The sequence below is a fragment of the Vigna unguiculata genome, chromosome 3, assembly GCF_037176805.1.
Source record: "Vigna unguiculata cultivar grain cowpea cultivar isolate G323 ecotype 2 chromosome 3, ASM3717680v1, whole genome shotgun sequence".
NCBI lineage: Eukaryota > Viridiplantae > Streptophyta > Magnoliopsida > Fabales > Fabaceae > Vigna > Vigna unguiculata.
This window is the reverse complement of record NC_140794.1, coordinates 2,491,380-2,517,615: the sequence shown is the minus strand read 5'-3', so window position 1 is coordinate 2,517,615 and position 26,236 is coordinate 2,491,380. Positions and strand designations below refer to the sequence as shown.

General features: G+C 33.0%; 4 protein-coding genes across 5 annotated transcripts; all 4 read left to right on the top strand.

Annotated features, from left to right (window-relative positions):
* Positions 1-418: 418 nt before the first annotated feature.
* LOC114178445 (luminal-binding protein 5-like) lies at positions 419-4,083 on the top strand. The gene is made up of 8 exons (XM_028064358.2): positions 419-574; positions 1,363-1,630; positions 1,710-1,924; positions 2,029-2,271; positions 2,387-2,866; positions 2,957-3,111; positions 3,228-3,310; positions 3,402-4,083. The coding sequence occupies exons 1-8, from the start codon at positions 442-444 to the stop codon at positions 3,901-3,903; spliced, it is 2,079 nt and encodes a 692-aa protein (XP_027920159.2). The 5' UTR covers positions 419-441; the 3' UTR covers positions 3,904-4,083.
* Positions 4,084-5,596: 1,513 nt separating this feature from the next.
* LOC114177052 (uncharacterized) lies at positions 5,597-6,220 on the top strand. The gene has a single exon (XM_028062280.2). The coding sequence runs from the start codon at positions 5,728-5,730 to the stop codon at positions 5,998-6,000; it is 273 nt and encodes a 90-aa protein (XP_027918081.1). The 5' UTR covers positions 5,597-5,727; the 3' UTR covers positions 6,001-6,220.
* A 4,265-nt stretch (positions 6,221-10,485) lies between these two features.
* Positions 10,486-15,504, top strand: TRE1 (trehalase 1). 2 transcript variants are annotated; one of them, XM_028066275.2, is made up of 12 exons: positions 10,486-10,638; positions 10,810-11,335; positions 11,431-11,550; positions 12,583-12,698; positions 12,813-12,913; positions 12,991-13,100; positions 13,351-13,423; positions 13,510-13,671; positions 13,746-13,833; positions 14,511-14,610; positions 14,691-14,904; positions 15,131-15,504. In XM_028066275.2, exons 2-12 carry the CDS (start codon positions 10,848-10,850, stop codon positions 15,212-15,214), a joined length of 1,656 nt encoding a protein of 551 aa, XP_027922076.1. In that variant the 5' UTR covers positions 10,486-10,638; positions 10,810-10,847; the 3' UTR covers positions 15,215-15,504. The 2 variants fall into 2 exon arrangements, with proteins under 2 accessions (XP_027922076.1, XP_027922075.1); XM_028066274.2 differs by having other exon boundaries at positions 10,505-11,335.
* A 6,392-nt stretch (positions 15,505-21,896) lies between these two features.
* On the top strand, positions 21,897-24,961 carry LOC114174962 (NAD(P)-binding Rossmann-fold superfamily protein). Its single transcript, XM_028059698.2, has 8 exons — positions 21,897-22,504; positions 22,590-22,821; positions 22,956-23,035; positions 23,174-23,330; positions 23,527-23,608; positions 23,856-23,943; positions 24,051-24,097; positions 24,291-24,961. Exons 1-8 carry the CDS (start codon positions 22,381-22,383, stop codon positions 24,492-24,494), a joined length of 1,014 nt encoding a protein of 337 aa, XP_027915499.2. The 5' UTR covers positions 21,897-22,380; the 3' UTR covers positions 24,495-24,961.
* Positions 24,962-26,236: the final 1,275 nt, after the last annotated feature.

Sequence of the window (26,236 nt, the reverse complement as noted above, 5' to 3'; positions counted from 1 at the left end):
TTAGCAAATGTAAAAAATAGTATATAAAAATAATTTCATAATCGGTTATTGATGTTTCAATAAAGAAAACAAGTTTTTTTCATCTCACTTTTAATATTTTAATTATTTATTAATTTTTGTGCATTTTGCGTCATATTCTAAAAAATTTACACCACTCAACTGAAAAATTATTTTTCTCTTCACTTTTTTAGAATGAAAACCTCTCAAATCAAATGTGTAAATAAAAAAAAAAGGTTAAAATCTTTGAAAATAAAAGAACACGTTAATAAATAAATAAAAAGAGACTTAAATCATATGAGTGAATCAAACAATGAGAAGGGGTGATGTGTTTCCAAGCAAAAAAGACCAATTTTATTGGCCAAACCATCCTTTCAGGAATCGCAATTGGTCCACGTCACCACGTGTGACATGCTCCAACTTTCCAAAGAGATCTATAAATGAATGGGGCTGTTACAAGTTCCTTGTTGTGAACTCAACGGAACTGCGATTCGTAGACAAAAGAGAAGAAAACTTGACACCATGGCTCGCTCGTTTTCACGCGGGTCTCTGCTTCCTCTTGCCATTGTTTCGTTAGGTATCAATCAGATCTCATTGTTTTCTCCGTCTCTTTTCAGTGTAGCAAGAACCTTCTCACTGCGATTTCTTTCAACTTTTCTCTGATTGTTTGTTTGGATCTTCTATTTTCATGGATCTGATGAAATCATAAACATTCTCATCACTGCATTCGATTTTCTGTGTTTTTAAGTTTCTCTTGAAACACGTTATTGATTGGTCACAGTCAGTGAAGTGTAATAAACGTGTTGATAATGGTTACTCGTAGTTTTGATTTATGTCATTGTTGTTACCTTTATTTTATTTCCCTAATTTTTCAACAACGATGTTGCATAAACCTTTTTTTTTCTCTCGCTTGTTTCGTGCAATATTACATTCATTACAGTGCATGCTTATTGATTTGGTTTCTTGTATTGTAATGCAATTTGAATCAGATATCTAATAAATCGCATCCTTGATCGCATATTACTCGTGATTTCTCGTGATGCATGATTCTTATTCAATACCGGTTATGTTTCTCATAATGCAAATTACAAATATTTTGGCCTTTTATGATAATTGATTTCTTCCTTTTAGAACAGGGCTTGCCCCCTTCACCAAAGTTAGTAAGAGTAATTAAGTAATCTTGTTGATGAGGAAATCAGTCAGTGATATTTGATCGCATTCATCATTTGTTGTGCCAGTGTTTGTAATGTAAAATATTTATATGGTTATGAATAACTGAGAATACTTACTTTACGCGGTTCAGTTTGTCATCAATTAACAAGTTCGAGTTTACCTTGTAATTAACTTCGAGAGATTTCATTGCAGGATGTCTATTTGCAATTTCCATTGCAAAGGAGGAAGCTACCAAGTTGGGGACGGTCATTGGAATTGATCTTGGAACGACCTATTCATGTGTTGGTGTTTATAAGAATGGCCATGTTGAAATCATAGCCAATGACCAAGGTAACCGTATTACTCCATCGTGGGTTGCCTTCACCGACAGTGAGAGACTCATTGGGGAGGCTGCCAAGAATCAGGCAGCTGTCAACCCCGAAAGGACCGTCTTCGATGTTAAGAGACTTATTGGAAGAAAGTAAGGCATTCTCAGGTTTTTGATTCAGGTCCATAAAATTTGATGAGAATAGAGGTGTCTGACTCTTATCATTTTTCAGGTTTCAAGATAAGGAAGTTCAAAGAGACATGAAGCTCGTTCCTTACAAAATTGTCAACAAGGACGGAAAACCATACATACAGGTAAAAATTAAGGATGGTGAGACTAAGGTGTTCAGCCCTGAGGAAATCAGTGCCATGATTCTGACTAAGATGAAGGAAACCGCGGAAGCATTCATTGGGAAGAAAATTAATGATGCTGTGGTCACTGTCCCAGGTAACTGTAACAAATCATGATATCAGTCCTGTAATATTGATTGTTTTCAATTCATCCTGTTTTTGTTTTTATTATTTATGACATTTGTTCTTTCAAATACACAGCTTACTTCAACGATGCTCAGAGGCAGGCCACCAAGGACGCTGGTGTCATTGCTGGTCTTAATGTTGCTAGAATTATTAACGAACCCACTGCTGCTGCCATTGCATACGGATTGGACAAGAAAGGTGGCGAGAAGAACATTCTAGTCTTTGATCTTGGGGGTGGGACATTTGATGTCAGTATCTTGACAATTGATAATGGTGTTTTTGAGGTTCTTGCAACAAATGGAGATACTCATCTTGGAGGTAATTATTTTAACGAGTCTCAATATGATGAAATTTTTGGGTAGAAGAAAGATTATTATTTCCACGAAGTTATCCTCTGATGTTATCGCTTGCTATGTCTACTTCCCCTGACCAGGTGAGGACTTTGATCAGAGAATAATGGAGTACTTCATTAAATTGATAAAGAAGAAGCATGGAAAGGATATTGGTAAGGACAACAGAGCACTTGGCAAACTGAGGAGAGAGGCCGAGCGTGCTAAGAGATCTCTCAGTAGTCAGCACCAGGTCCGCGTGGAAATTGAATCACTTTTTGATGGTGTTGATTTCTCTGAGCCACTCACCCGAGCTCGGTTTGAGGAGTTGAACAATGACTTGTTCCGGAAGACAATGGGACCAGTGAAGAAGGCTATGGAAGATGCTGGATTACAGAAGAATCAGATCGATGAGATTGTTCTCGTCGGTGGAAGCACAAGGATTCCGAAGGTTCAACAGCTTTTGAAGGACTACTTTGACGGAAAGGAGCCAAACAAGGGTGTCAACCCTGATGAAGCTGTTGCCTATGGTGCTGCAGTGCAAGGAAGCATTTTGAGCGGAGAGGGCGGTGAAGAAACCAAAGGTACCATAGTCCAGAAGTCATAAAAATTATTTATACAAGTAGATCGCTTAGCATTACATTCTCTAATTGTTTGTGGCACTGTGGATTCAGATATCCTTCTCCTGGATGTGGCTCCCCTCACCCTTGGAATTGAAACTGTTGGTGGAGTGATGACAAAGTTGATTCCGAGAAACACTGTTATTCCTACAAAGAAATCTCAGGTGTTTACCACCTACCAGGACCAGCAGACCACTGTCTCCATTCAGGTATGATTCCCTTGTTCGACTGCATTAAAGTGCACGATGCTCGTTTTTTTCTGAATCCAAGATGCATGTCTGTATAGGCAACCTAAAATAATTCAATTCCTTTTCATAATACATAGGTTTTCGAAGGTGAGAGGAGTCTCACAAAGGACTGCCGTCTGCTTGGGAAATTTGATCTTTCAGGAATTCCTCCAGCCCCAAGGTTAGTTTCGTGCTTTCACGATGATCCTGTACTCTAAAAATATTGCTTCAATTGATATTTGTAACTCACTGGTATGTTATGTGGTAATTAGGGGTACCCCTCAAATTGAAGTAACGTTCGAAGTTGACGCAAATGGCATCCTGAATGTGAAAGCAGAAGACAAAGCCTCTGGGAAATCAGAGAAGATCACTATTACAAATGAAAAGGGACGTCTGAGCCAGGAGGAAATCGAGAGAATGGTCCGCGAGGCGGAGGAGTTTGCGGAGGAAGACAAAAAGGTGAAAGAGAGGATTGATGCTCGTAACAGTCTTGAAACCTACGTCTACAACATGAAAAACCAGATCAGTGACAAGGACAAGCTTGCTGACAAGTTGGAGTCAGATGAAAAGGAGAAAATAGAGACTGCAGTGAAGGAAGCGTTGGAATGGCTTGATGACAACCAGACTGTGGAGAAAGAAGAATATGAGGAGAAACTGAAAGAGGTGGAAGCCGTTTGCAACCCAATCGTCAGTGCTGTGTATCAGAGAACAGGAGGCGCTCCAGGTGCTGGTGCAGGAGGTGAGGACGATGATGATTCTCGTGACGAGCTCTAGAGATGTTCGCTATAACTGTGCTTGAGTCTGTTGATTAAGCAGTAGCATTAAAAGATTGAGCAGTAGATTAGGTTAATCGGAGTTTTAAATTTTTTTATAAAGGTGGAAGTTGAGAGTCTCCTAGCTCTTGTATTTTTGGTGTCCAAAATATATTAAAGATAAATACTTTAATTTGTTTTAGGGTTTTCCAAAGCATAACTCTTGACCTTTTATGCTGTTTATTGTCGCGTGCATTTGTACCTACTTTAGGATTAGAATTAGAACTAAAACTAAGCAGAAGCCATATATTCAATAATATGCAAACGCATGTCAAATAGTTAAATTTATAGCTGAAACTAATATACACATTAAACGTCCTCTAATTGATGTTTGGTTGCACGGTGAAATAGCAATCAACACGTTTTTTCGCATTACTTCATGCAATTGCTTCAAATTGTGAACTTTCAACTTAGATACAACTTTCAACCTGACACGGTTGAATTCAATTCATCACCTATGAAAAAAATACAGAATAATAATAAATAAAAATACTACTACATATATAAATGAGAGGAGTGATTCTCAAAAGTTTGAGGTATAAGAGCAAAATGCAATCCATTAATCCATACATTTCAATCACATGGATCAGGATTATAATGATACGTGTGGAGATTGGTTGGTGATGATAAAACAGTAAAGATTAAGAAGATCTAGACAAAATTGGATACATGCTATTAAATTTTAAGTAAATTGGAGAAAAAATCCACAACAATAAAACATTAATAAAAGTAAGGTTCATATATTGAATTTGCATAATATTAAAATGAAGGATTTGGTGGATAATATGACAATAAATAAGGCATTATCAATGATAGTACAATAGGGCAAAACAAATCAATAAGTGATAAAGGAAAACGAATAATTTCCCCCCAACTAAATTTGACATATTTTAAAAGTTGTTAAAACAATGTGATATTAATTTATTTATTTTTATTAGAAATTATTCATAGTATAGAAAATGTGGAGGAGACCACCTATTCTAAAAAACGCCTTATAATAAAGGAGTTTGTAACCATGATCGGGAGTGACTTTACCTGAAATCTAAAATGAAACACCTAACCTATCAATAATTTGATCATTACTCTCCCACGTTGAGATGTTGTAACATGCTTTATAGAGAAGGAAGAACAATACAATGCAGAGGTACTTAGTGTATGCATAAGATTATTTTGATTTAGTCCAACAAAGATGATAAAGGATTGCTCCTTGTAGTTCCCACAATGTTACGGATGAACGTATAACCTTTAATAGATAAGTGTTGACCTTAGAAGGATTATTATTAACTCAGCTAAGTTTATTTAGTTCATACATTATTTCATATTAATTTAAATTAATATAATAATATAATTTTATAAATTAAATAATCCCAAAATTGAACTATATTTCAGTGGAAAAACATGAATAAGCTACTAACATTGCTTACGTGGAAAACCATAACTTAATATTATAATTAATAATACATGGCCTCAAAAAAACTATGGGCCAGGGTGGCCGGTGACGGTAAGCCCAATGCCACAATGAGTCCACCAGACTCTAGCAAAATTGGCAAATTACCAATAATAGAAAAAATTAATTAGTTAATTAATTAACTAATTACTGGTTTATACAACACAATTAGCAAAGCGAGAAAAACAACGAGAGAAGGGGCAACGCAGTCATTTCCGTTATCTACCTCTTTCTCACCCTTGCTTGCTCCTAAAACCAAAGCACGGTTTCGTTGGAAGAACGAAAGAGAAAGAAGAAAAGACAGAAAGAACGAAATTGAGATCTGATTCGGCGGCGACGATGGACAACAACGGATCCGATTGGAAATTCGACCAGGTGGCCATGTGGCTCGGCTCCACCGTCTCTTCCGCCTTCTTCTCTTCCTTGGAACGCTTTTCTTGCGTCAACGTCGCAACCTCTGACCCCGACAATGACGACGACGACGACGATTACTATTCCACCACCGCCGCCACTCCCACCGCCGCCACCACCCCCACGGCCAGCAACTCCAATCCCCCTTCCGCCCCGGTCAACGCTGAAAAAACAAACGACGTCTCCAACCTCCCCGTTTGAGGCCATACGACGTCGTGGCTGCGCTGCTCTGTATAGACCTTTTTCCTTTTCCTCTTTTCGCGTGTGTATTGTTATGTAAGGAATTCCGCTTTTCGTTGCTTCTATTTTTTTGAAAAAAAAAATGTGATGCCATTTTATGCCTGTCTACATATACAATTATTTGATTATTACATGCTTATATACATATATTTCTATTAATTATATTATTTATTTCTATCTATTTATTTTATCTCATTGTTGTGATATGTTATTGTCGTTATTTCAATTAAGCTTGGTTGATGCTTTTGTATTTTGGTTTGGGCAATTCTTTGAATTAACCATTGGAAATATCGTATTAGTTATGGATTTAATTTGAATGTACTCACAAGCGAAGCGTTTAGATGTTGCAGTACTGTCTCAGAGCTCTGTTTTCATTACGAGTTTTCTAGCTAGGCCTAGGTCCTGATTCATTTATTACGTTGTGGTGGTCCATTGTGGATTGAGCCTTGGTACATTGCTAAGAACAACTCACAGAAATGTTAGTACACTGGAGACAATGGTTTCAATTTTCTAAAAACACGAGATGACATGTGATGAAACATTATTGCTGTGTTCAGTGAAATATTTAGATTTATTGGATGAATAGGGAAAGATGTCTAAAACTTATAAAAAAATAGAGACGTGCACCATTGCCCTTGGCTTCCACAAATCGAATAAAATGTAAACACCAACGGAAATAAATCAAGTTTAAGATAAGGTTTAGTGTAGATGGTCTTATAGCAGGTATTTTATTTGGAATGCACGTACGTATCACCTGATGCTTATATAATGAGCTGATCACAAATTCTAGTCTGGGGGTGTCAAATGCCTGGTTTAATTGTTGCATACCCAACATTTTGGTTGTTCTGGGAAAACTCGTGTGAAGGATATTTCTTTAAAATTATTGCCTAAATAAGTTATTTATTCTATGTGAACAATAGTATGCTGGGATAGAAAACGAAATGGAAGGAAATAAAGCAGCTCTTATGCAGATTCATTTCTGAGGATTGTACATGGTATTGTTATACCTCCAAAACCTGGTATTCAATCCAGACACAATAATTTAGCATGAAGTTCAATTTTTCTTAGTTCATAAATATTTGCTATCAACATTAGGAGCGATACTAGCATAGACCAAATCAACTTTTTACAAACCTTTATTTTAAATGTATAATAGTTGTACAATAAAAAAAAGTTGTTATTGTTAAATGTTTAATACTACCTGCGATCCTGAACAAAAGTTAAGGAATTTAGTTGTAGTATTAAATTTGAGTTTATATTTATCTAAAATTATCCTTAAAACTATTTAGATTCCATTCTTTTTAACTCGTTTTATCCAAATAACTAACTCATCTCCTCTTCAGAGTATTTTTGCAAACAAAAAAAAATTGTTGGGCACAATTTGGAGGGATCATATAAAAAAGAGATCAAGACAAACTTCCCTTACGATAAGAAGCCAGAAGTAGTATAAACTAATGATTTCTCAATTGTCATTGGTTTAGTCTGCAAAATTTATAAAGTCTACACAGGAAGATCTGTCTTGGAAGTAGAATTATAGATTTTAGAGTAAATTTAGCTTTAAAATATGCTCGGAGGAGGGTTAGATTTTATGCTGGTTAATAATTCTCGTTAAGATTCCCTGTCCGTATTCTAACTTTTGGAAAAGGTGTTAAGTGGAGTGCCCTGTAGTGTATTTTTTTTCGTTATAGTGGATGCTGGATATGGGAAATAAATATCTCTAATATCTGTAATGGAGCTTAGTATTTTTAAGCATAGAACATGCAATGTGAAAGTGAGACTAAATTGAGCTTATGCTGTTCCCTTTTCTTTCTAGGTTTCATCTTTCTCCTCTTTCCCACTTAACTCTTTACATGTGCTTGTGTGTGGATGAATCACTCGGTATCCTATCGGATGTATTGCTTTGTAGTTGGAAACAATAACTTACAGAATGAAAAGAATTATAGAAGATCAACAGTGTCATATTCACTGGCTAGGTGAAAAAGCTTTCTTCTGTTGTTGCCTTTGATATGCATGCAGTGCTTCTCTCTGGCAGATAATCCGAACTTGCTGGTTCTTTGCTCATAACCGCTGCAGTGTTATAACCAATTTATTTTCGTTAGAACGATATGAAAACACAATACGAACAGTAGAGTCAATGCAGTTTTGAGTATTTTACCGATTTTACTGCTCTCGATTCTCCTTCCAACATAGAAGCATGACTATGCATCGACGAATTATGTAAAGCTTTGCTCTCTTCTCCTTCAAAATTCTACCCTTTGGTGCCTGAAACTTGTCCTGCTTTTCTTCTGTGGACGTGGAAGTGTCCATGATCTGGTTTCTGTTTTTCCCAACTATCCCTTTTAGAATTCTTCTCTTGCGTCAATGAATGTGTCTCGGTAGAAGTCTGTGTGTAGGAGTTACTGAGATTTTGTTCGAGTGCGCTTTGAGTTTGAAGTGAATTAAAGTGGTGAAAGTAAAGGCAAATAGTTATTAGTAATTGGAGTTAGCTTTCTGCGGTCAAACATAGAGCAGATTTTCTGCTTTAAGTCGTGGTCTTGGGCTTCTCTGGTCTAACGTCCGGATTCCCGGGACTGCTGTCTTCTCTGCTCTGCCTCCCCATTTACTGCCAAAAGACAAAGAAACTGTCTTGCCTCTAATTTCTATTGGATAAGCATAAATGCTTTAAGATTGACTGACTGTGGGTTTCTCTTCATCATGATTCTGTCAAACTGAAACAGAAATATACAAGTAATGTGTGGACCTTTGCACTCAGTGGGATTATTGTCACTCAAAAATAATTATTTCAAGAATTAATTATAGTTTTTGTCCTTTCTGTTATCTTCATATCTTGGTATTCATTTCTTACCCTTTTAATTGTACAATTTTGATTCTCTACTGTTTTGATTCTGCATGGCATCAGTATAATTGTTTATATAACTATTTACTACACATATTGCCATCAATAGTCTGCCCTATTTTTAAGTCAACATTTTTGTTAAATGTTGAATGTGTAAATTGATGAATAAATGAAATTTGAGCAATTAGAATTGTTGAAAATTAAGTGCATGAAAAAAATATGGCACTAAATTCGAAAAAATGATATTGTAAAAAGAATATGTATGCATATCATGGACAGCCTTTATGAAGTTAGCACGAGGATAGTCTCATGTTCTTGTGTGTGATTGTGGGTTTGAGAGTGAACAACTTATGTCATGTAAAAGAATATCGTGGAAAAAGTATCATATATTATGATTTATAAAATACAGAAACCTTCGTCTTTGGTTATGAAATCATTTTATCTAAATAATAGTTTTCGTTATGAATAGGAGTTAAACTGAATACGGGTCCTCTAGTTGAAGTGATAAGTTGCTTATTGCAGGTGCTATACAACTTCTTAGAGATTCTTTATCTAAGGCTTGCTATTATATAATTTTATCTGAATGGCTTGAGTTTTTAATTAAAAATAAGGGTATATTCATCTCGAGATTCGAGTCTAAGTAAACTAAGAATCCATTGATTAAATTATATTAAAATTGAGTTCTTTGAACCGTCTTTATAGTTTGAGTTACCTTTCAATTGAGAATAATGCAGGCTTTAACAACTTAATATATTTGTTAAAATAAATACATTCATATTTTCCTATGACATTAATAATGATAACGTGTACGATTTGTACGAAATACCGGAGTATTTATCCTTGTATGTACACATTTAAAAATAAAACATTCTTGTTAGATTATTGTGTTCTTGGTGAATTTGTGAAATCCGGCACCAAAATAAAGTACACTAAATAATGAATTTACTAATTATAGTTTAGACACTTAGTAATAAAGCTAATACTACACTCTTAATGATAAAACTTGTACAATTAGTTCAGAAAGAATTAAATGATATAAGAAGAAGAAAAAGAATGATGAATTCCATTTATGTTTTCTAGTATTTACATGTGCTTATTTCACATTCCATTTATGTTTTACTCTTCTTCATATTCTTCGTTCAATGATTCAAATGGAATTCATCATTCTTTCCAAACTAAATTATAAAAAGTTGTATCACATAAAAGATCAAGATGCCAATTTATTTTCTACTCATAACGTGAATGCAATTTTTAAGTTCTTGTTGAGATCTTGAAGATTAGAAAGAAAATATGCAAACAAACAATCCTTCAAGATAATCAAGAACAAGAACTTTTTAAAATGTGAGTTTATGTAAATTTAAAACAGAAGAAAGACCATTACGTGGGTTAGTATAAAATAAAAATAATATTACATATAATTATTCAATGCTAGTCTGTATTAAGTCAAGGAAAAATTAAAAAAATGTTCCCTTACAGTAGTACTGTACAAGAAGAACTTTTCAATTTAAAGAATAAAATTCATTATTCTCCTTTTAAATGATTCTTCCAAACGAATTTTAAAGAATATTCATGTCCATTCTTTCTTTTTCACTAGTTATAAATATGTTTTAAGTTGCAAAAGAAAAACCCTTTTTATTATTATTGAAGGAATGGCGGGACATGAATACTAGAAGTTAACCAATGGCAAGAAAAGAACATCCCAAGCAAAAGTCGAAACTCCTAGCTTGAATCGCCGGCTTTGTAGATTTGTTTTCTTCTCCGTCGTAATCATTCGTTTATTCTTTCTTTCTTTCTTTTTTCTGTTTCATCAATTCATTGTCAATTTTTCTCCCAAAGTAAAAGAAAAATGCGTGAAAAATTTTCATTCCACGCTCGCAAACTACACATCCTCACATGGCTAATTCATCTCTCACTAACACTTCTCACTGTAACAGCAACATCATCATCATCGTCATCATCATCACACTGTGGCATGGCCGTTACGCCCTCCACCTCTCTCCTCTCCTTCCTCCAACGCCTCCAAAAAACCGCCTTCGAAGCGTTCGGCGCTACCGATTTCGATCCCAAGACCTACGTCGACGTGCCTCTTAAGTTCGCACTATCCGTCACCGAGGACGCGTTCCAGAAGCTTCCGCGTAATGCCAACGGCACCGTGGCGGCTGAGGATTTAAAGCGCTTTCTAGAAGCCTACTTCGGAGGTGCAGGGGACGATCTGGTGCACCTGAACCCACACGATTTCGTTCGCGAACCGGAGGGTTTCTTGCCCAAGGTCAAACACCCTAAGGTGCGGGCCTGGGCCTTGCAGGTCCATTCGCTTTGGAAAAACTTGACCCGGAAAGTATCCGATGCGGTGCAGGCGCACCCGGACTTGCATACGCTGCTCCCTCTCCCCGGTTCCGTTGTCATTCCCGGTTCGCGTTTTCGCGAGGTTTATTACTGGGATTCTTACTGGGTTATTAGGTCCGTTTATATATTTTTTGTTTCTTCCTGCACGTAGTTATTACTACTGGGCCTGGGTCCGGCCCTGCTCACTGGGGTTTGTTTTTGGGCTTCAGGGGCCTGATCGCGAGTAAAATGCACGACACTGCTACTGCTATCGTGACCAACCTCATTTCCTTGATAGAACAATATGGATTTGTTCTTAATGGTGCTAGATCATATTACACTAACAGGAGGTACTCTCTACATTACTCGAATTTTATTATTATTAACTGAATTTTATTAATTGTTTTAGATCGTGTAATAATTAATTTGTCGTTTTTAGTAGGATTTTTTTATCTGTTATTGTATCTTGATGAATATAGCTTAGATTTGTATACTGTACATGGATTTGTAGCATGAATGAAGACGTTAAGTATGTCTTATTAAATTTCTTTAGAGGACAAAGATGTAGTGGTGTCTATATCTTTTGTTATTTATAGTTGCTTCATTTCATTATATTGAAACGTAAGTTTCACCTTAAAAATAGTATATAATGACTTTTGTGTTTCCAATATAAATACTTTCCTTTTCATTATAACAAACTTTCTATGTTTGTCTTCTCATCTCGTATTTATGGACAATTGTAAATAAAATTCTCTATAACTTACTAATAAATTTAACTCTAGTTATTGGCTTGTGTGTCGATTGCAAACTTCTATGATCACTTAGCAATTTACCGTGTTTAAAAAGGCGAGAAGTGTTGCCAATGAGAAATTAATGTCCCGGGGTATGAAATAGAATCATCTTTATGGTAGTTTACTAATTCCTCCTTACTAAATGAATAAAGTATGACAGATTTTTCACGTTTATAATATATTGCATGCATTTTATATTTTTCAACTACGTATTAGGAGGATTTAGAAGAAGTGTATTGCTACTCATGTCTCAATTTGGACCTTTATCTACACGCATTTTCTTACAACGTTAATAATTTTGATCCTTTCATTGAATTAGACGGTAATCCATTTGTCACCTAAAAGATCATTTTTTTTTCTTGTTTTATAATTTAAAAACAAGTTAACGAGTAGGTTTCTAACGGATATTGGAGCGCGATTTTACTCAAGTCTTTTTTACTTTGATATCATGCCATTCTCATTCATATCTGTAGATAGAGGAAAATGACACCCTTGCTTATATCTGTACCGCTCCTTTTGAAATAAAAGTTATTGTATAATTCTTACCCTCAAACCGAAAAAAGTGCTATTAACTTTACTATGATTTTATAGCCAGCCTCCCCTTTTAAGCGCTATGATTTATGAGATATACCGTACCACCGGTGACGAGGAATTGGTTAAAAGATCTCTACCTGCACTACTCAAAGAGTATGAATTTTGGAATTCAGGTATTAATTACGCTACAACTTTTTGCCTCGATCACTATTGTCTGCGGTTGGGTAATATTTGTACGTGTACCTTCTATTTATTGGTTAGGTTTATCTTTTTGCTTCATCTTGTAGATATACATAAGGTGACCATTTTGGATGCTCAAGGTTGCACTCACACCTTAAACCGCTATAATGCAATGTGGGACAAACCCAGGCCAGAATCATTCATTAAGGTGCGTTTGGTTTGTTAACAACTGTGGTATTATTGAAATGGGACTTAAACTATAACTTTGGCTAATTCATGCCACAGGACCAGGTATTTGCTTCCAACTTCTCGAGTGTTTCAGAAAAACAGCAGTTTTACCGTGACCTGGCTTCAGCTGCTGAATCGGGATGGGATTTCAGCACTAGATGGATGAGGTACTATTTTGCATACGCTAAGACCTCCTAAAAGGGAACAAATACGAAAATCATCTGAATAAATTTCTAGGTATTAAGATGCTCATAAAGTAACTCACAATGTTCGTTAGGGGCAAGCCTAAGCAAAACGATTTCAATTAAATGTTTAGCTTTTTCAGAAAAACACACATCAACTTAGTTCTAACATGTTTCCTTTTTTAAGAGTCAGGAATACTCACAGTTCAGTACAATCATATTCCTATTAATGCAGAAACCCGCCTAATTTCACAACATTGGCTACAACTTCCGTAATACCTGTTGATTTAAATGCATTTGTACTCGGGGTAAGTCTTATACTAATATCTAAAAGAAGACCTGAAATCAGTGTCTCTCTGCAACCTTATCAATTCTGTGATGCCCATTGGTTCAGATGGAACTTAATATTGCCTTCTTTGCAAAAGTTGTTGGAGATAATAGCACTGCTGAACGGTTCCTGGAAAATGCTGATCTTAGAAAGAAGGCAATGGACTCTGTTTTCTGGAATGCAAACATGAATCAATGGCTTGACTACTGGCTCGAAAATAAATGCGAGGTATTTCCTGGAACCACATGTATTAATCTACCAGTAGATGAGGGTTCTTCTGACTGTCCATTTGATGCTTTTAGGAGGTTCATGTTTGGAAAAACGGGCACCAGAATAAAAATGTATTTGCTTCCAATTTTGTTCCTTTGTGGATGAAACCATTTTATTCAGGTATGCTTGATGTCTTAACATATTAACTTCACTGACGAGTAATGAGAAAATTTAAGTACGTAAGCAATTCTTGCAATCATTGTGGTATTGGGTTCAATCCTTCTTCTTTGCAAATCATCAAGCTTGCACTTCATTCACACGAGGTTACCTTGAACACACATTTATTTGCGAAGAACTAGGGACTTAAGATCATTTTCAGAAGTGTAAACAATTACACCATTATAGACTTCTATTTCATCAGTTATGCTGTTCAATTATAGGTTAATAAGTGGCCTTACTGGTGTCAAATGCCAAATTTTAAAGTAACGTAGATTTCAAAGTACTTACATTGAATAGTTGGTTTCTAAACATACGGCTAGATTGCTAAAGTGGTTGCTTAGCATGTGATTTTATGAAATAATGCTAAAAGCCTGTTAAGCAGTGTGACAGGTTATTTTCATTGGTGTCATATATTAATTTAATTAAGGATGGGATACTATTGTATGCACAACAAATTTCCACTTTCAAAACTGTTTTTGCGGAATATCAAACTTTAACACCACCAGCCAATGGCTAAAAGTTTTGGAACTTCAGTGATATTGATCACTATGACGAGTTTACTTTTGTGAAACATAGAAGAAAAAATATTTTCCTGCATTTCAAGTTGATTACTAAATACGTTTTATATGTTTATGAAGACACTTCACTTGTGGCTAGTGTCGTTGAAAGTCTCAAAACTTCGGACCTTGTCCGTGCCGCTGGAGTTGCAACTTCTTTAACTGATTCAGGACAACAGTGGTAAGTAATATAAGCAGGGTGAGAGTGGATAAGACAGGTAAAATGTTTACTTATCAATGATCCTTACATACTTGCAATAGGGACTTTCCAAATGGCTGGGCGCCACTTCAACACATGCTAGTGGAAGGCCTTCTAAAATCTGGGTCACAAGAAGCAAGGTCATTGGCTGAAGAAATTGCCATCAAATGGGTCACAACCAATTATATCGTTTACAAGAAAACGGGTTTAATGCATGAAAAGCTTGACGTGGAACATTGTGGAGAATTCGGAGGTGGAGGCGAATATGTGCCCCAGGTATTACTACTATTCACATTATGTTTTTGGTCTAGGGAAACGATTGAGAAAAATATAATCTGACTTGGTTGAGACTGAAAGAGATTTTACTAATGAAGTTTTCTGCATGGAAGAAATTTTCTGTACGGACTTGTTATTAGACTTACTTCAGAGAGAAGATAATTAATTGACGTCTCTGCCATCTTCGTCTTCCACATCAATCTGACTCGTTTGTATTGTAATGCAGACTGGTTTTGGCTGGTCAAATGGTGTTGTGTTGGCATTCTTAGAGGAGTTTGGATGGCCTGAAGATCGGGACATAGAATGTTGATGTGCTCAGAAATTGAAAGGTGGACAAAAAATTATGCTGCAATAATTTACTTATACAAGATATTTGCATGAGCGGGTGGAGAAAACTGGGTGAATAAATGTCTGAATAAATTTTTTTTAACGTAAAACTATCTTTTAGCTTTTGATATTTCTCAGTTTAGTTAAATTTCTTAATTTAAAAGTAGTGAACTGAAATTATAAACAACTATGGTTACAGGATTGTATTGGGCTTGATATCGTGTTACAATTATCTGAACATTATGCATATTGGTCCGAGTAAACATTCTCTCACGTTTTCATGTTTCCACTCCTTAACTGTGATGAAAAGTAGTTTCATTGTAAAAAGTTTCTATTGCCATGATTCTAACGATATATTAAATGGAAATGAATTTTTAGCGAAGGTATTTTTGTAAAATAAATATATATGGTGTGGGAAGATAAGAAAGGGCTGACACAAATATGGGCCTATTGTTTAATGCAACTCGCGATGCCCATCATCAAACCTCAGAACTCATGGGCTTGGCGTTTACCTAACAGATCGGAGGCCAGGGGTGCAGGAAGAAATGGCCCAGAGTCGAATTCACAAACACTGAATTTAAAAGACGTAGCAAATAAATAAATAAGCAACGAAGGAATCAAACTTGAAAAGGTACGAGAATCTCTTTTTTCATCTATTTGCAAATTCAATAATCTTTGGCGATAAAAAACAATCCGGTGAAACTATATTTACAAAACACAAATATGTAGTAGTATTTAATATTTAGTAGTAGTTGTCAGGACTCAGGTGGTAATTTATATTTTAATCGAAAATATTTTGTACGGTTCTGGTTTTTTATTTCTCTGTGGGTGCTATGAAATACACTTTGAATCTGCAGGAACCAACTTAATTGGTTAATGTATAATGCGACCCCACTTTAGCACTAGTTTCATTTGATTTTTTCCAATCCAAGATACTACGTGTACCACATCCAAGAAATGAAATCTTGAATAAGATTATTTTTGTTACATCAAAGTGGTTACTTTTGAATGTTTCCGTTAAGTTTCTCCGTTTGGGTTCACGAGTGAGAAAAACTTCATTTGCGTTTCTGGCATGTGTCACCAACCTTTTACTTTTTTGGCATATGTTTGTGGAGATTTGCCCAACCTTAACTCACACCAATCAACAAATGTCAGCTATTATTCGGTAATCAATGAAGGAATAGATTATAGATTAAACAAACTTGGTGGATGGATGATTAGTATCACTAACTAAATCATTTTATGGTGATTAAGAAATTTCATAAACTTATTCCTAATACCAAGGATGCGGGTCCTCCAAGATTCGACTCAAAACCCATGAAAGAGTGGCAATCATTGAAGAATTCTTGCATTCAAATGACTCCACTCAATAATGAAAACAAGCCAAATGTGTTGTTTATGGGGTCTTTTATTATTATACATTGAGCCACCCTAGAATGAATGAGTGAGTGGAAAGTAATTGCTCCAAATACTACAATTTAATATGCGATTTAGTTAATGGATTTTGCTTCTCCTCACTCGAGTCCCACAATTGATTGGTCAAATGAAGATGGCTACGAATCACACTAATCACCCAAAGTAGTGCACCAGGGGATTGTAGATATATGTGATTCATGATTGTGGCATATTAAATAATGCACATAAAATCTAGGGTTTGATACCATGGGTTGTGTTTATTTGCAGGAGACAAATCGAAGAGAAAGCCACTTTTAAGCACAACTAAACAACTTCTAACTGAGGTAGGATTATCCCTTCTTAACTCCTTTAATCGTTTTTTTAACTATCATAAACATGTACTTCTGTCTAACCATCTTTTTTGCCCATTACCTCTAAAATTAATTTTATGGGTTTTATGATAATTAATTGTTGATATTACATGCATATCCTTGTTCATACCGTATCCTATATATTAAATATATGAAATGATTTCTTTTTGATATTACCAATATAGGTCTGTTTTAAAAAAGTTATAGATAAGAGTTAAGTCATATTTTATGTGCACAAGTTAACAATGTTTTTAAAAATTTTAATCTTAAAAATGCTAAAATCGTATTTAGTATTAATGACATCAATACAAAAAATATTCAATGAAATTGACGATTTCAGATTAAAGTCGTGCCCACAAAACACGACTTCCTGTACATAACTTTTTAAAAAATAGACATAGATCGATAATATAAAAAAGATTTTTTTTTTATAAATTAACCCTCCTTTTAACTCATAATTATTTGTGATCACATGAGTTTTGAATTCATTGTATCAGCAAAATTCAGGTCTTATGTTTCATTGCACACAATGATGATAGGCAAACGTTAAATGCATGCTTTGGTGTTGTTCACATTTATATCCAAAGTCAAATCAGTCTGCAAAACAATGCATATTTTAAGTGCGACGACTATGATTCATGTTACACATGAACTCGATATATTAAATATGTTTAACTCTATCTTTTACTTCCATGACCTTTTTTTTTCTTTCTATTCTGTCGATCATTTCAAAATATTAAATTTGTTTAGCGTTTGCAATGTGTATTTATATATTTATATTTACACTTTTTGTACAGTCCACTTTATTAGTCTTCCATTTTCTTAATATTAAATTTTATTTTGTTTATATATACCACGTTTTAATCATAAATTTATTACAAATAAAAATCATAATTTAGACACAGTAAATAAGAATTAAGACTTACACAGTAGAGTTTTATTTTCATATTAAAAATTAAGATCTATAAATTTATTGTTTTTTTTTATTGGAAGTGATATTAAAGTATTTTATACGTTGAATGATTCAAGATTTGAAACTTATTATATCCGCAAATCCAGAATTAGGTATGGTACTAAAAAAAATAATGGATAGAAGTGGAAGAAAAGTTTGCAATTACTCGTGAATTAAGCTCATACTTTTTCTGATACATTGACTATGAACTAATAATATTGGTGTTAAAACATAGTGACCACCATTTAAATTAATTTATATGCAAAAGTAACTTTTAGTAATTAAAAGATGAAGCTTACAACAAAATTTTTGGGAAAGTGTACACTAAATAAATTAGTACATTTATGTCTCATTTCAAAATAAATATGGTGCATAACCTATTTGCAAAAAAGATTAAGTACATGAAGAGTATTAAACTTGCTTCAAAAATAACTAGAGTTCATCTCGAATTTGAATTTATTTATAAATTAGACTTAATTAAATTTTAAACTAATTTAGAATTAATAACAGGAAATAACTAAAATTCCGTAGTTAGGATTAGAGAATAATTTAAATTTTAATTCATATATCGGTTATAATTTTTTATTGACAATATAGACTATTTCAAATACTAATAATTTTGAATTTATAAAATAATGTTTTGACTACGTAGTCTCTATTTTTTTGTCTTTAAATGTTAATTTAGTGATATTTTTAAGGAATAATTTTTTCCATTCTTGTAAGATTTATATTAATGATATTAATATTCATTAAAAATATTTTGAAATATATTATAATTTTTTTCACATTATAATGATACATTACAACTACCATCTTTTTTTAATCCCTCACCACCTTAAACATCTTTATTTGAAAAGTCATATATATAAGTCATAAGATTAAGATTTAAATCTTTTAAAATTTCCCGATTGCTTCTTGACCGACGTAACATTAAAAATGAAATCTTAGATGATATAAATAAAAAAATATTCTTCTAACTTGAAAATTATGAGAATATATATTATAAGGTCTTTATGTTAGAATAATTTTTCATAAAAACCCTTAAAAATAATAACGAAACCCTAGAAATAGAGATGTGTTATAATCTACTTTCACATTTAAAAATTTAATTATATTAAATAATTTATATACACATGTATTATGTATGGGCTGAAAAGAAAAAATGAATGCAATAAAAAGTTGTATAATTATTTTATTCTAATACAAAATATTATACTTTTAGTTTCTATAAAATAATCCTTAGAAAAAAAAAAAGCAAGGGCGTAATATAAATTATTTGGTGTACTTACATAGATTCTTGTGCATTGTTTATCTCTCTTCCCAATTTCTTGCATTTACTATATTTTATTAATCAACCGACAACACCCATTACTTCATATTTTGTTCTTCCTCCTCTCTAAATATATCCTTACTTTTATATGATTTTATTATCATTTTATAAATAAGAGTAAAAACATATTTCAAATATAAAATATGAAGTGAAAATAACTCGAAAATTTACAATCAAGTATCATACTTTATAATTTGTATGTCAAGTATTAGTTTATCCTTTTACCCATGTCTTAGAGCATTATTGAAAAAGTATAACTTCGAAATTTTAAAATGACTGAAATTTGGAAAAGAAAAATTAAAAAGACTATTATCATGAATAGCATAGAATGTTTGTTATAATTTATATAACTAGTATTCTAATTCACTAAAATAAAGAAAATATTTTCTACCATCATATGATAAACTTGATGTAAGATTAAATGAGTTTTTTTATGATGTAAAAAATTGCATTGATTGAAGAAAAGTGTAAAAGAGAAGCAATGAATGATGGTGTGAAAAGGTGAGTGCATTGATTTAACATGCATTGTAGAAGTTAATTATGAAAAAGTCAATGTGAGAAAGATGCCCCTAGATAAGGGTGAGCTTTAAGAAGATAGATTTTTTTAGAAAGAATAAAAATAGAAGTGTAAATAAAAAAATATGCAAGATTAATAAAAAATGTTGAAAAATTACATTTAATAACATTTACAATGACTTTCTTAAAAGGATTAAATATATTTTTTCACTAAATTATTTATTAAAAATCTCGTTATTTTAAAATACTTCTCCATTTTGATTCTATATTTTATAAAAGCAAAATAAAATCTTCTTGAATGTATAAGTATGAGAAAAAAAACTAACAATATTACCTATTATTTACTACCATGATAATATTTTGAAATAGGTACAAAATTGATAGATAAATGATAAAATATAATTTTAATGAATAATTTATTATAAGAAACATATTTAACTATTTTTATAATTATGATAAACTTGATTAATGAATGTCCTGAAAGTATACAGATTAAAAGAAAGTATTAAAATCTACATAGAAAACATCAAAAAATCATAAAACAGGGCATTTCTTCTATCTTAATAAAAAACAGTTCTTTTAGTTTCATAATCTTAGTATAAAGACACCAGTTAAGATTTGGTATAATTAAACTCTAACTATTTTTTATAATACTTTTTTCTAACTTATTTTTCGCTTTATCTTTGCATACATGAGAACTTTTTAAGTGTTTCTTTCTCTATTAAAATATATAATTTATTGAATAAACAGTGTACGGGTATGACTTTGGTTCTTAAAAGATGGGTATAATGATAACCAGATTAGCCATGGTGACGAGTGGTGCCAAGAAATAAAAAGCACTATATCTCATCGGTGTCTTTCCCTCGCACACACATTCATTTTAATTCCCCACAAACCCAAAACCTCATCCCAAACACTACCTCATCAAAACAATTAATTAAGGATAAATACTTTTTCATCTCTTAAGGAAATTTAAAATTAATCGTCATATGAAATATTAATTTAATTTAGCCTACAATTTTAAAAGTTAGTATATTTAGTTTTTTTATCAAAATTTTATTGAATTATTTGATATTTTAAACATATTTTGTAATAATATTTAAATTATCGATATCATTAAACACATTTTAATTTTATTGTTAAATAAGAAACATGTCTGAAATATTAAATAAAATTGATAGAATTTGATTAAAAGAATTAAATTCACAAATTTATAAAATTAAGAGACTATATTTTATCAAAATTTTAAAATGAACTAATTTTAACTTTTTTACTAAAAGTTAAGAGAAAAAATATATTTAATTTATTAATTAATAAACACCCTCTCACTCACTCTTCCGCACTATTTTGTAAAAACTTTAATTATTTCCATTCTAATTTATATATAAAAAACATATTATTTACCGCTATTTTCATTCTGAACTTAGATTATTATAAAATTACATTATATATAAAATTTAAATTATGATATACGGAATATAAGGTATATCTTTTATTTTATTCTACGAGTTAAATATGTTTTTAGTTTTTAACTCTTAGTGAATTTTAAAATTAGTTTATTTTAAAATTTTAGATGAGTTTAGTCATTCATCTTTTAAAATATGTGAATTTAATCATTTTAATCAAATTTTGTTAAGTCTATTTATCATTTCAAGCACGTTTCATAATAATATTTGATTTAATATTAAAATAAAAATATGTCAAATAGTATAAATAACTCAAATACAATCTTGAAATGCGCTTAAAACATCAAATAAACCTAATAAATTTTGATTGAAATGACTAAATTCATATATTTCGAAAGATAAAAAATTAAATCTATCTAAAATTTTAAAATGGACTAATTAATTTCAAAGGTCTCAAAATTATATTTAATCCTTATTCTTTACAGTACAAGCGTGGAAAATGTGTAATTTGTATCTACCAGCACCGTGTGTTTGTTTTTCCATTTTTTATCTCTTCTCGATTCCTTCTTTCTGTAGCCTACCTTCCTCACCAAGTGTCAGTAATAAATAAATATATATATTTATATTAATAAGATTTTTATGCTTACTATAATGATATATACATACATTATATATGTATATATGTGTGCATCTTCTTTTTGATTTGTGCTGTGTGTAGCCTTTAACCAATCTGTTTGTGACAGTATCAGTATCACGCTCACGCCTCTTTTTCTTTCCTCTTTATCATTCCTCTCTCACTTTTCTTTCTTCTTTTTTATTTTCCTCACCATTCTCTCTTTCTTCCCCTCTCACACTCTTTCATTGACATTAATGCAGAGCTGTATATTGCAGTAGCAGCATCTGCAAAACCTGACAGTGAAAAAGAGTAACACCTTTTTCACAGTACAACCCAAAGTCAAGTCCTCAACTCAACCCCTTCCTTTTCTCTGTCATCACAAAAACCTCCACACCAACAATCGCAACAACAATTCTATTTAATTTCCCCAATATTATACTCCGATATCACACTCTAAACTCCTCGCTCGCTCACTCACTCAAGACAAGAGTAACGTCCACTCCAACATTCACTGCAAATCCAAAACCACACACTACATATATTTTTCAGTTCTCACTACTAACATGATCGACACACTTCGATACCTTCTCGGCTCAGCCGGTCCAAGCGGCTTCGGCTCCAAATCCACCGCCGAACAAGTCACCGAAAACCGCGCCGATCTCCGCTTCCTCACCGCCATCATCACCGGTAAATTATTTCCAGACCGACTTGTAATAATTAATATGTTCTCATTAGTATTTATGAAAATTATGTGCGGTGTTGTTATTATCAGGTGCTACGTCTGGAATCGGAGCTGAAACGGCGCGTGTGTTGGCGAAACGTGGAGCGAGGTTGATTCTGCCGGCGCGTAGTGTGAAAGCTGCGGAAGACGCGAAAGCGCGTATAGTATCAGAGTGTCCTGATTCGGAGATCATTGTTATGGCTCTTGATCTAAGTTCGCTCAATTCGGTTAGAAGCTTCGTCAGTCAGTTCCATTCTCTCGGTTTGCCTCTCCATCTTCTCATGTATGTGAAACAATAACCGTCTCATGCTTCAATTGTTTTATTTCCATTTTTATCTAACCTCGAAAAGAAAAGAAAAAAAAAATTGATATCATTACCAGGATTCTCATCCGTGAATTTGAATGAATGAATATTAGAAACAACGCCGGGAAGTTTGCGCATGAACACGCTATATCTGAAGACGGAGTTGAAATGACCTTCGCCACTAATTACCTTGGTGAGAAATTAACTAACGATTAATTAAAGTAGAGAGTAGAAAGTGCTCGTGTGATTGGATAAGAAATAATCAATTGCAATAATGTAAGATTAATTAATTATTTAATTAATTAATGAGTGAAGGAAATGCTTTTGGTAGGCCATTTTCTGTTGACAAAGTTGTTGGTGAAGACGATGGCTGAAACGGCGAAGGAGACGGGAGTGCAGGGTCGGATAGTGAACGTGTCGTCCAGCATTCACGGGTGGTTTTCCGGCGATGCGGTTTCGTATCTGGCTCTTATAAGCCGTAACAAAAGGTGGCAATAACAACAACAACACGAGTGTTGTTATGAGTTGTGACAATCATTTTTAGTTTCTTATTGCTAACAATAAAGTGTGTTTTGAAAAAAAAAAAAATAGTCAATCTAAGTTGAAATGATGTGAACGTGATGTATACGTGTTTATGAAACACTGCACGCATCTTTGGACTGAAATTTGTCTCGTGTCCCCCAGCCATTACGACGCCACACGTGCTTATGCTCTTTCCAAGCTCGCTAACGTTTTCCACACTAAGGAGCTTGCACGTAGACTCCAGGTAGAACAAACACTTGCTATGTTCATAATCATTTCGCATTTATATTTAATTAATTCACATGCAATGCAATATCTGTCTATGATCCTATCCATCTCAAAAAGTCACATTTGTTTGTTTCCCTACTCAGTAATCATGTTTTTCCCAGAAATTGGATTCGTTTAACCCCGTTCTTGCTTCTAGATTGGTTTATATCATATTTTATTTCTTTGACACTGTATAATATTAATAAATTAATTGATTTCTGCAGCAAATGGGGGCCAACGTTACTGTTAACTGTGTTCATCCTGGGATTGTGAGAACCAGACTCACTAGGGAGCGTGAGGGTTTACTCACAGGTTGGAACCAAACAAACAATCCAATCTTGCTTTAGCTTCTATTTTTTGTATGATTATGGTCATTGATTTTGGCATTTTCCCTTTCATGTTCTAAACTAAATTTGCAGATTTAGTGTTTTTTTTGGCTTCCAAGCTCCTAAAGACCATTCCTCAGGTAATTCAAAATAGTGTACGCGTTCATCATGACTCATTATTGCCTATTGTCTGTCCTTCCTAATGAGATAATTTTCAAATGACAATTGAAGATATAAATAAATAAGTAGTTTAATTCTTGAATACAAGTATTTTTTCTGTCATCGTCTTTAACTCTCTTGTGCTGATTTGTTGCAACGCAAATAAAAATGTAGGCAGCTGCTACAACATGTTATGTGGCAACTCATCCGAGGCTGTCCGATATCTCCGGCAAATACTTTGCTGACTGTAACGAAACCTCAACCTCAAAATTGGGATCCAACTTAGCTGAAGCCACAAGGTTATGGGCCACTTCTGAATTCATGATTTCTGGGGGTCCAAAGGCTGCTTTTGACCTACTCAAGCACCTTGAATTTTGAAGTTTCTTGGGACACTGCAACACACACACACACGTAAGTCTGGAGAGAGAGCAACCCTAATATTGTTCTACTCTCTCTTGATAGAGTCAAGATAATGATAGGAGGGTTAACTTTGCACATAGGATCTTCATATATATCTAGGGTATAATATAATTAACTATGTCATGTATAATTATCTTGATCATCTCTTAGGCTAAAAAATAGGAAACTTGCTGGTTTTATTTTATTATTGGAAGCAAAAGTCTAAAATATGATTGCTTTAGATGCTAGTTAGATTGGGTTTCCATGATGATACAATGATTATGGAGCTTGGGTTATGTTAAACTTGGATCTTAGCTAGATTAGAAATGAAAGTGCCAGGAAAACTCTAATTGTACATATTGTTTATTTATTGCTCTGTTTCTGGGATGTAGCTGTACTTGTTTATCTGGGGATAATACAAAATTATACAAGAAAGTTCGATTGGAGTTATTATAAGTGGACAACAGAACTTGTAAATAGAAGAAAACAAGTAAATAAGAGAACAAGAACATGGGGTCGGGTTGCCCCATGTGGTGGTTGTTCTTCAAAGAGTATCTTTCTCTCATGGTATTTGCGTGGGACCTACTAACATGCTCCCCGTGGAAGCGAGAGCGTGCTTTTGAAGAAAAATTATTTTCCAACTACATTTTTTGTTAAACTAATCATAGCAATCCATGGACGAGTGATTGGTCACTCGTGCTATGCAACAAATCAATTTAGACCATTACACCAATAATATCATATTGTTTAAAAAAGTCTTTATTAAACTACTAATTATCTGAAGATATATGTTATTCATTTTATAAAAGTTTTGTATTAGTTAGTGTAAAATTTAATAACGATGTACTTATATAGTATTGTTACTATATGGTCAGTTCTTTTCGATATGATAAATTTCTTGATTATTTAAACAATTAAAATCTATATTTCAAGTTATTTTAATGATACACAGTTTTTTCTTCTCTTTTTATCATGTCATCCTATCCTAAATTTTTGCCTTTTTTTTTAATTTATATTTGTTGTACAAACTTTTGTGTATTAAAATTGTGCAAGTACAGTTTGTCTTATTTAAAAAATGGAATAAAATCTTTAAGTATAGATTTATAATTGATTTAAACACTTTGTTTACTCTCTCCTTATTATATTTTACACACCTTTTAAAGAATTTTCGTCTTAAATACTAAAATTGTTTGATTTGTATCATCATGTATAATATAATAATGTAGGTTCCAAAAAATGATTTGGTGATATTATGAAGACGTTTGTCCATCATAATAGATTAAAGTAATAAATAATGTTAAATAATTTAATAAATGCATGATCAATTAACTTATGATAATAATAATAATAATAATATAGAATATAAGACTTTATAATGTTCTAGAAACAAGAATCCTTGCAACTGCTAAGTCATCAACTCTTAATATGGATTTTGTAATTCATACGTGAGTTAAGTTAGGAGGTGGATCCGTGCCTTGGCGAAAATCTTCTTAAAAAATAAATCAAATATAGTGAAAAGAAAAAGTTGTAGCGTTTGGTATTAGGAAATTCTAAGCGAAAATATTCTTAAGAAATAAATCAAAAAATATTGAAAAGAAAAAGTTGTTGCGTTTATTAGGAAATTCTAAGCAAATTGGCACGGGAAATATATTTTTTGTTGGTTGAGTGATCTTTGTCACTTTATTAACTCATTATTGTTTTATAACTTTTCAATTTTATTA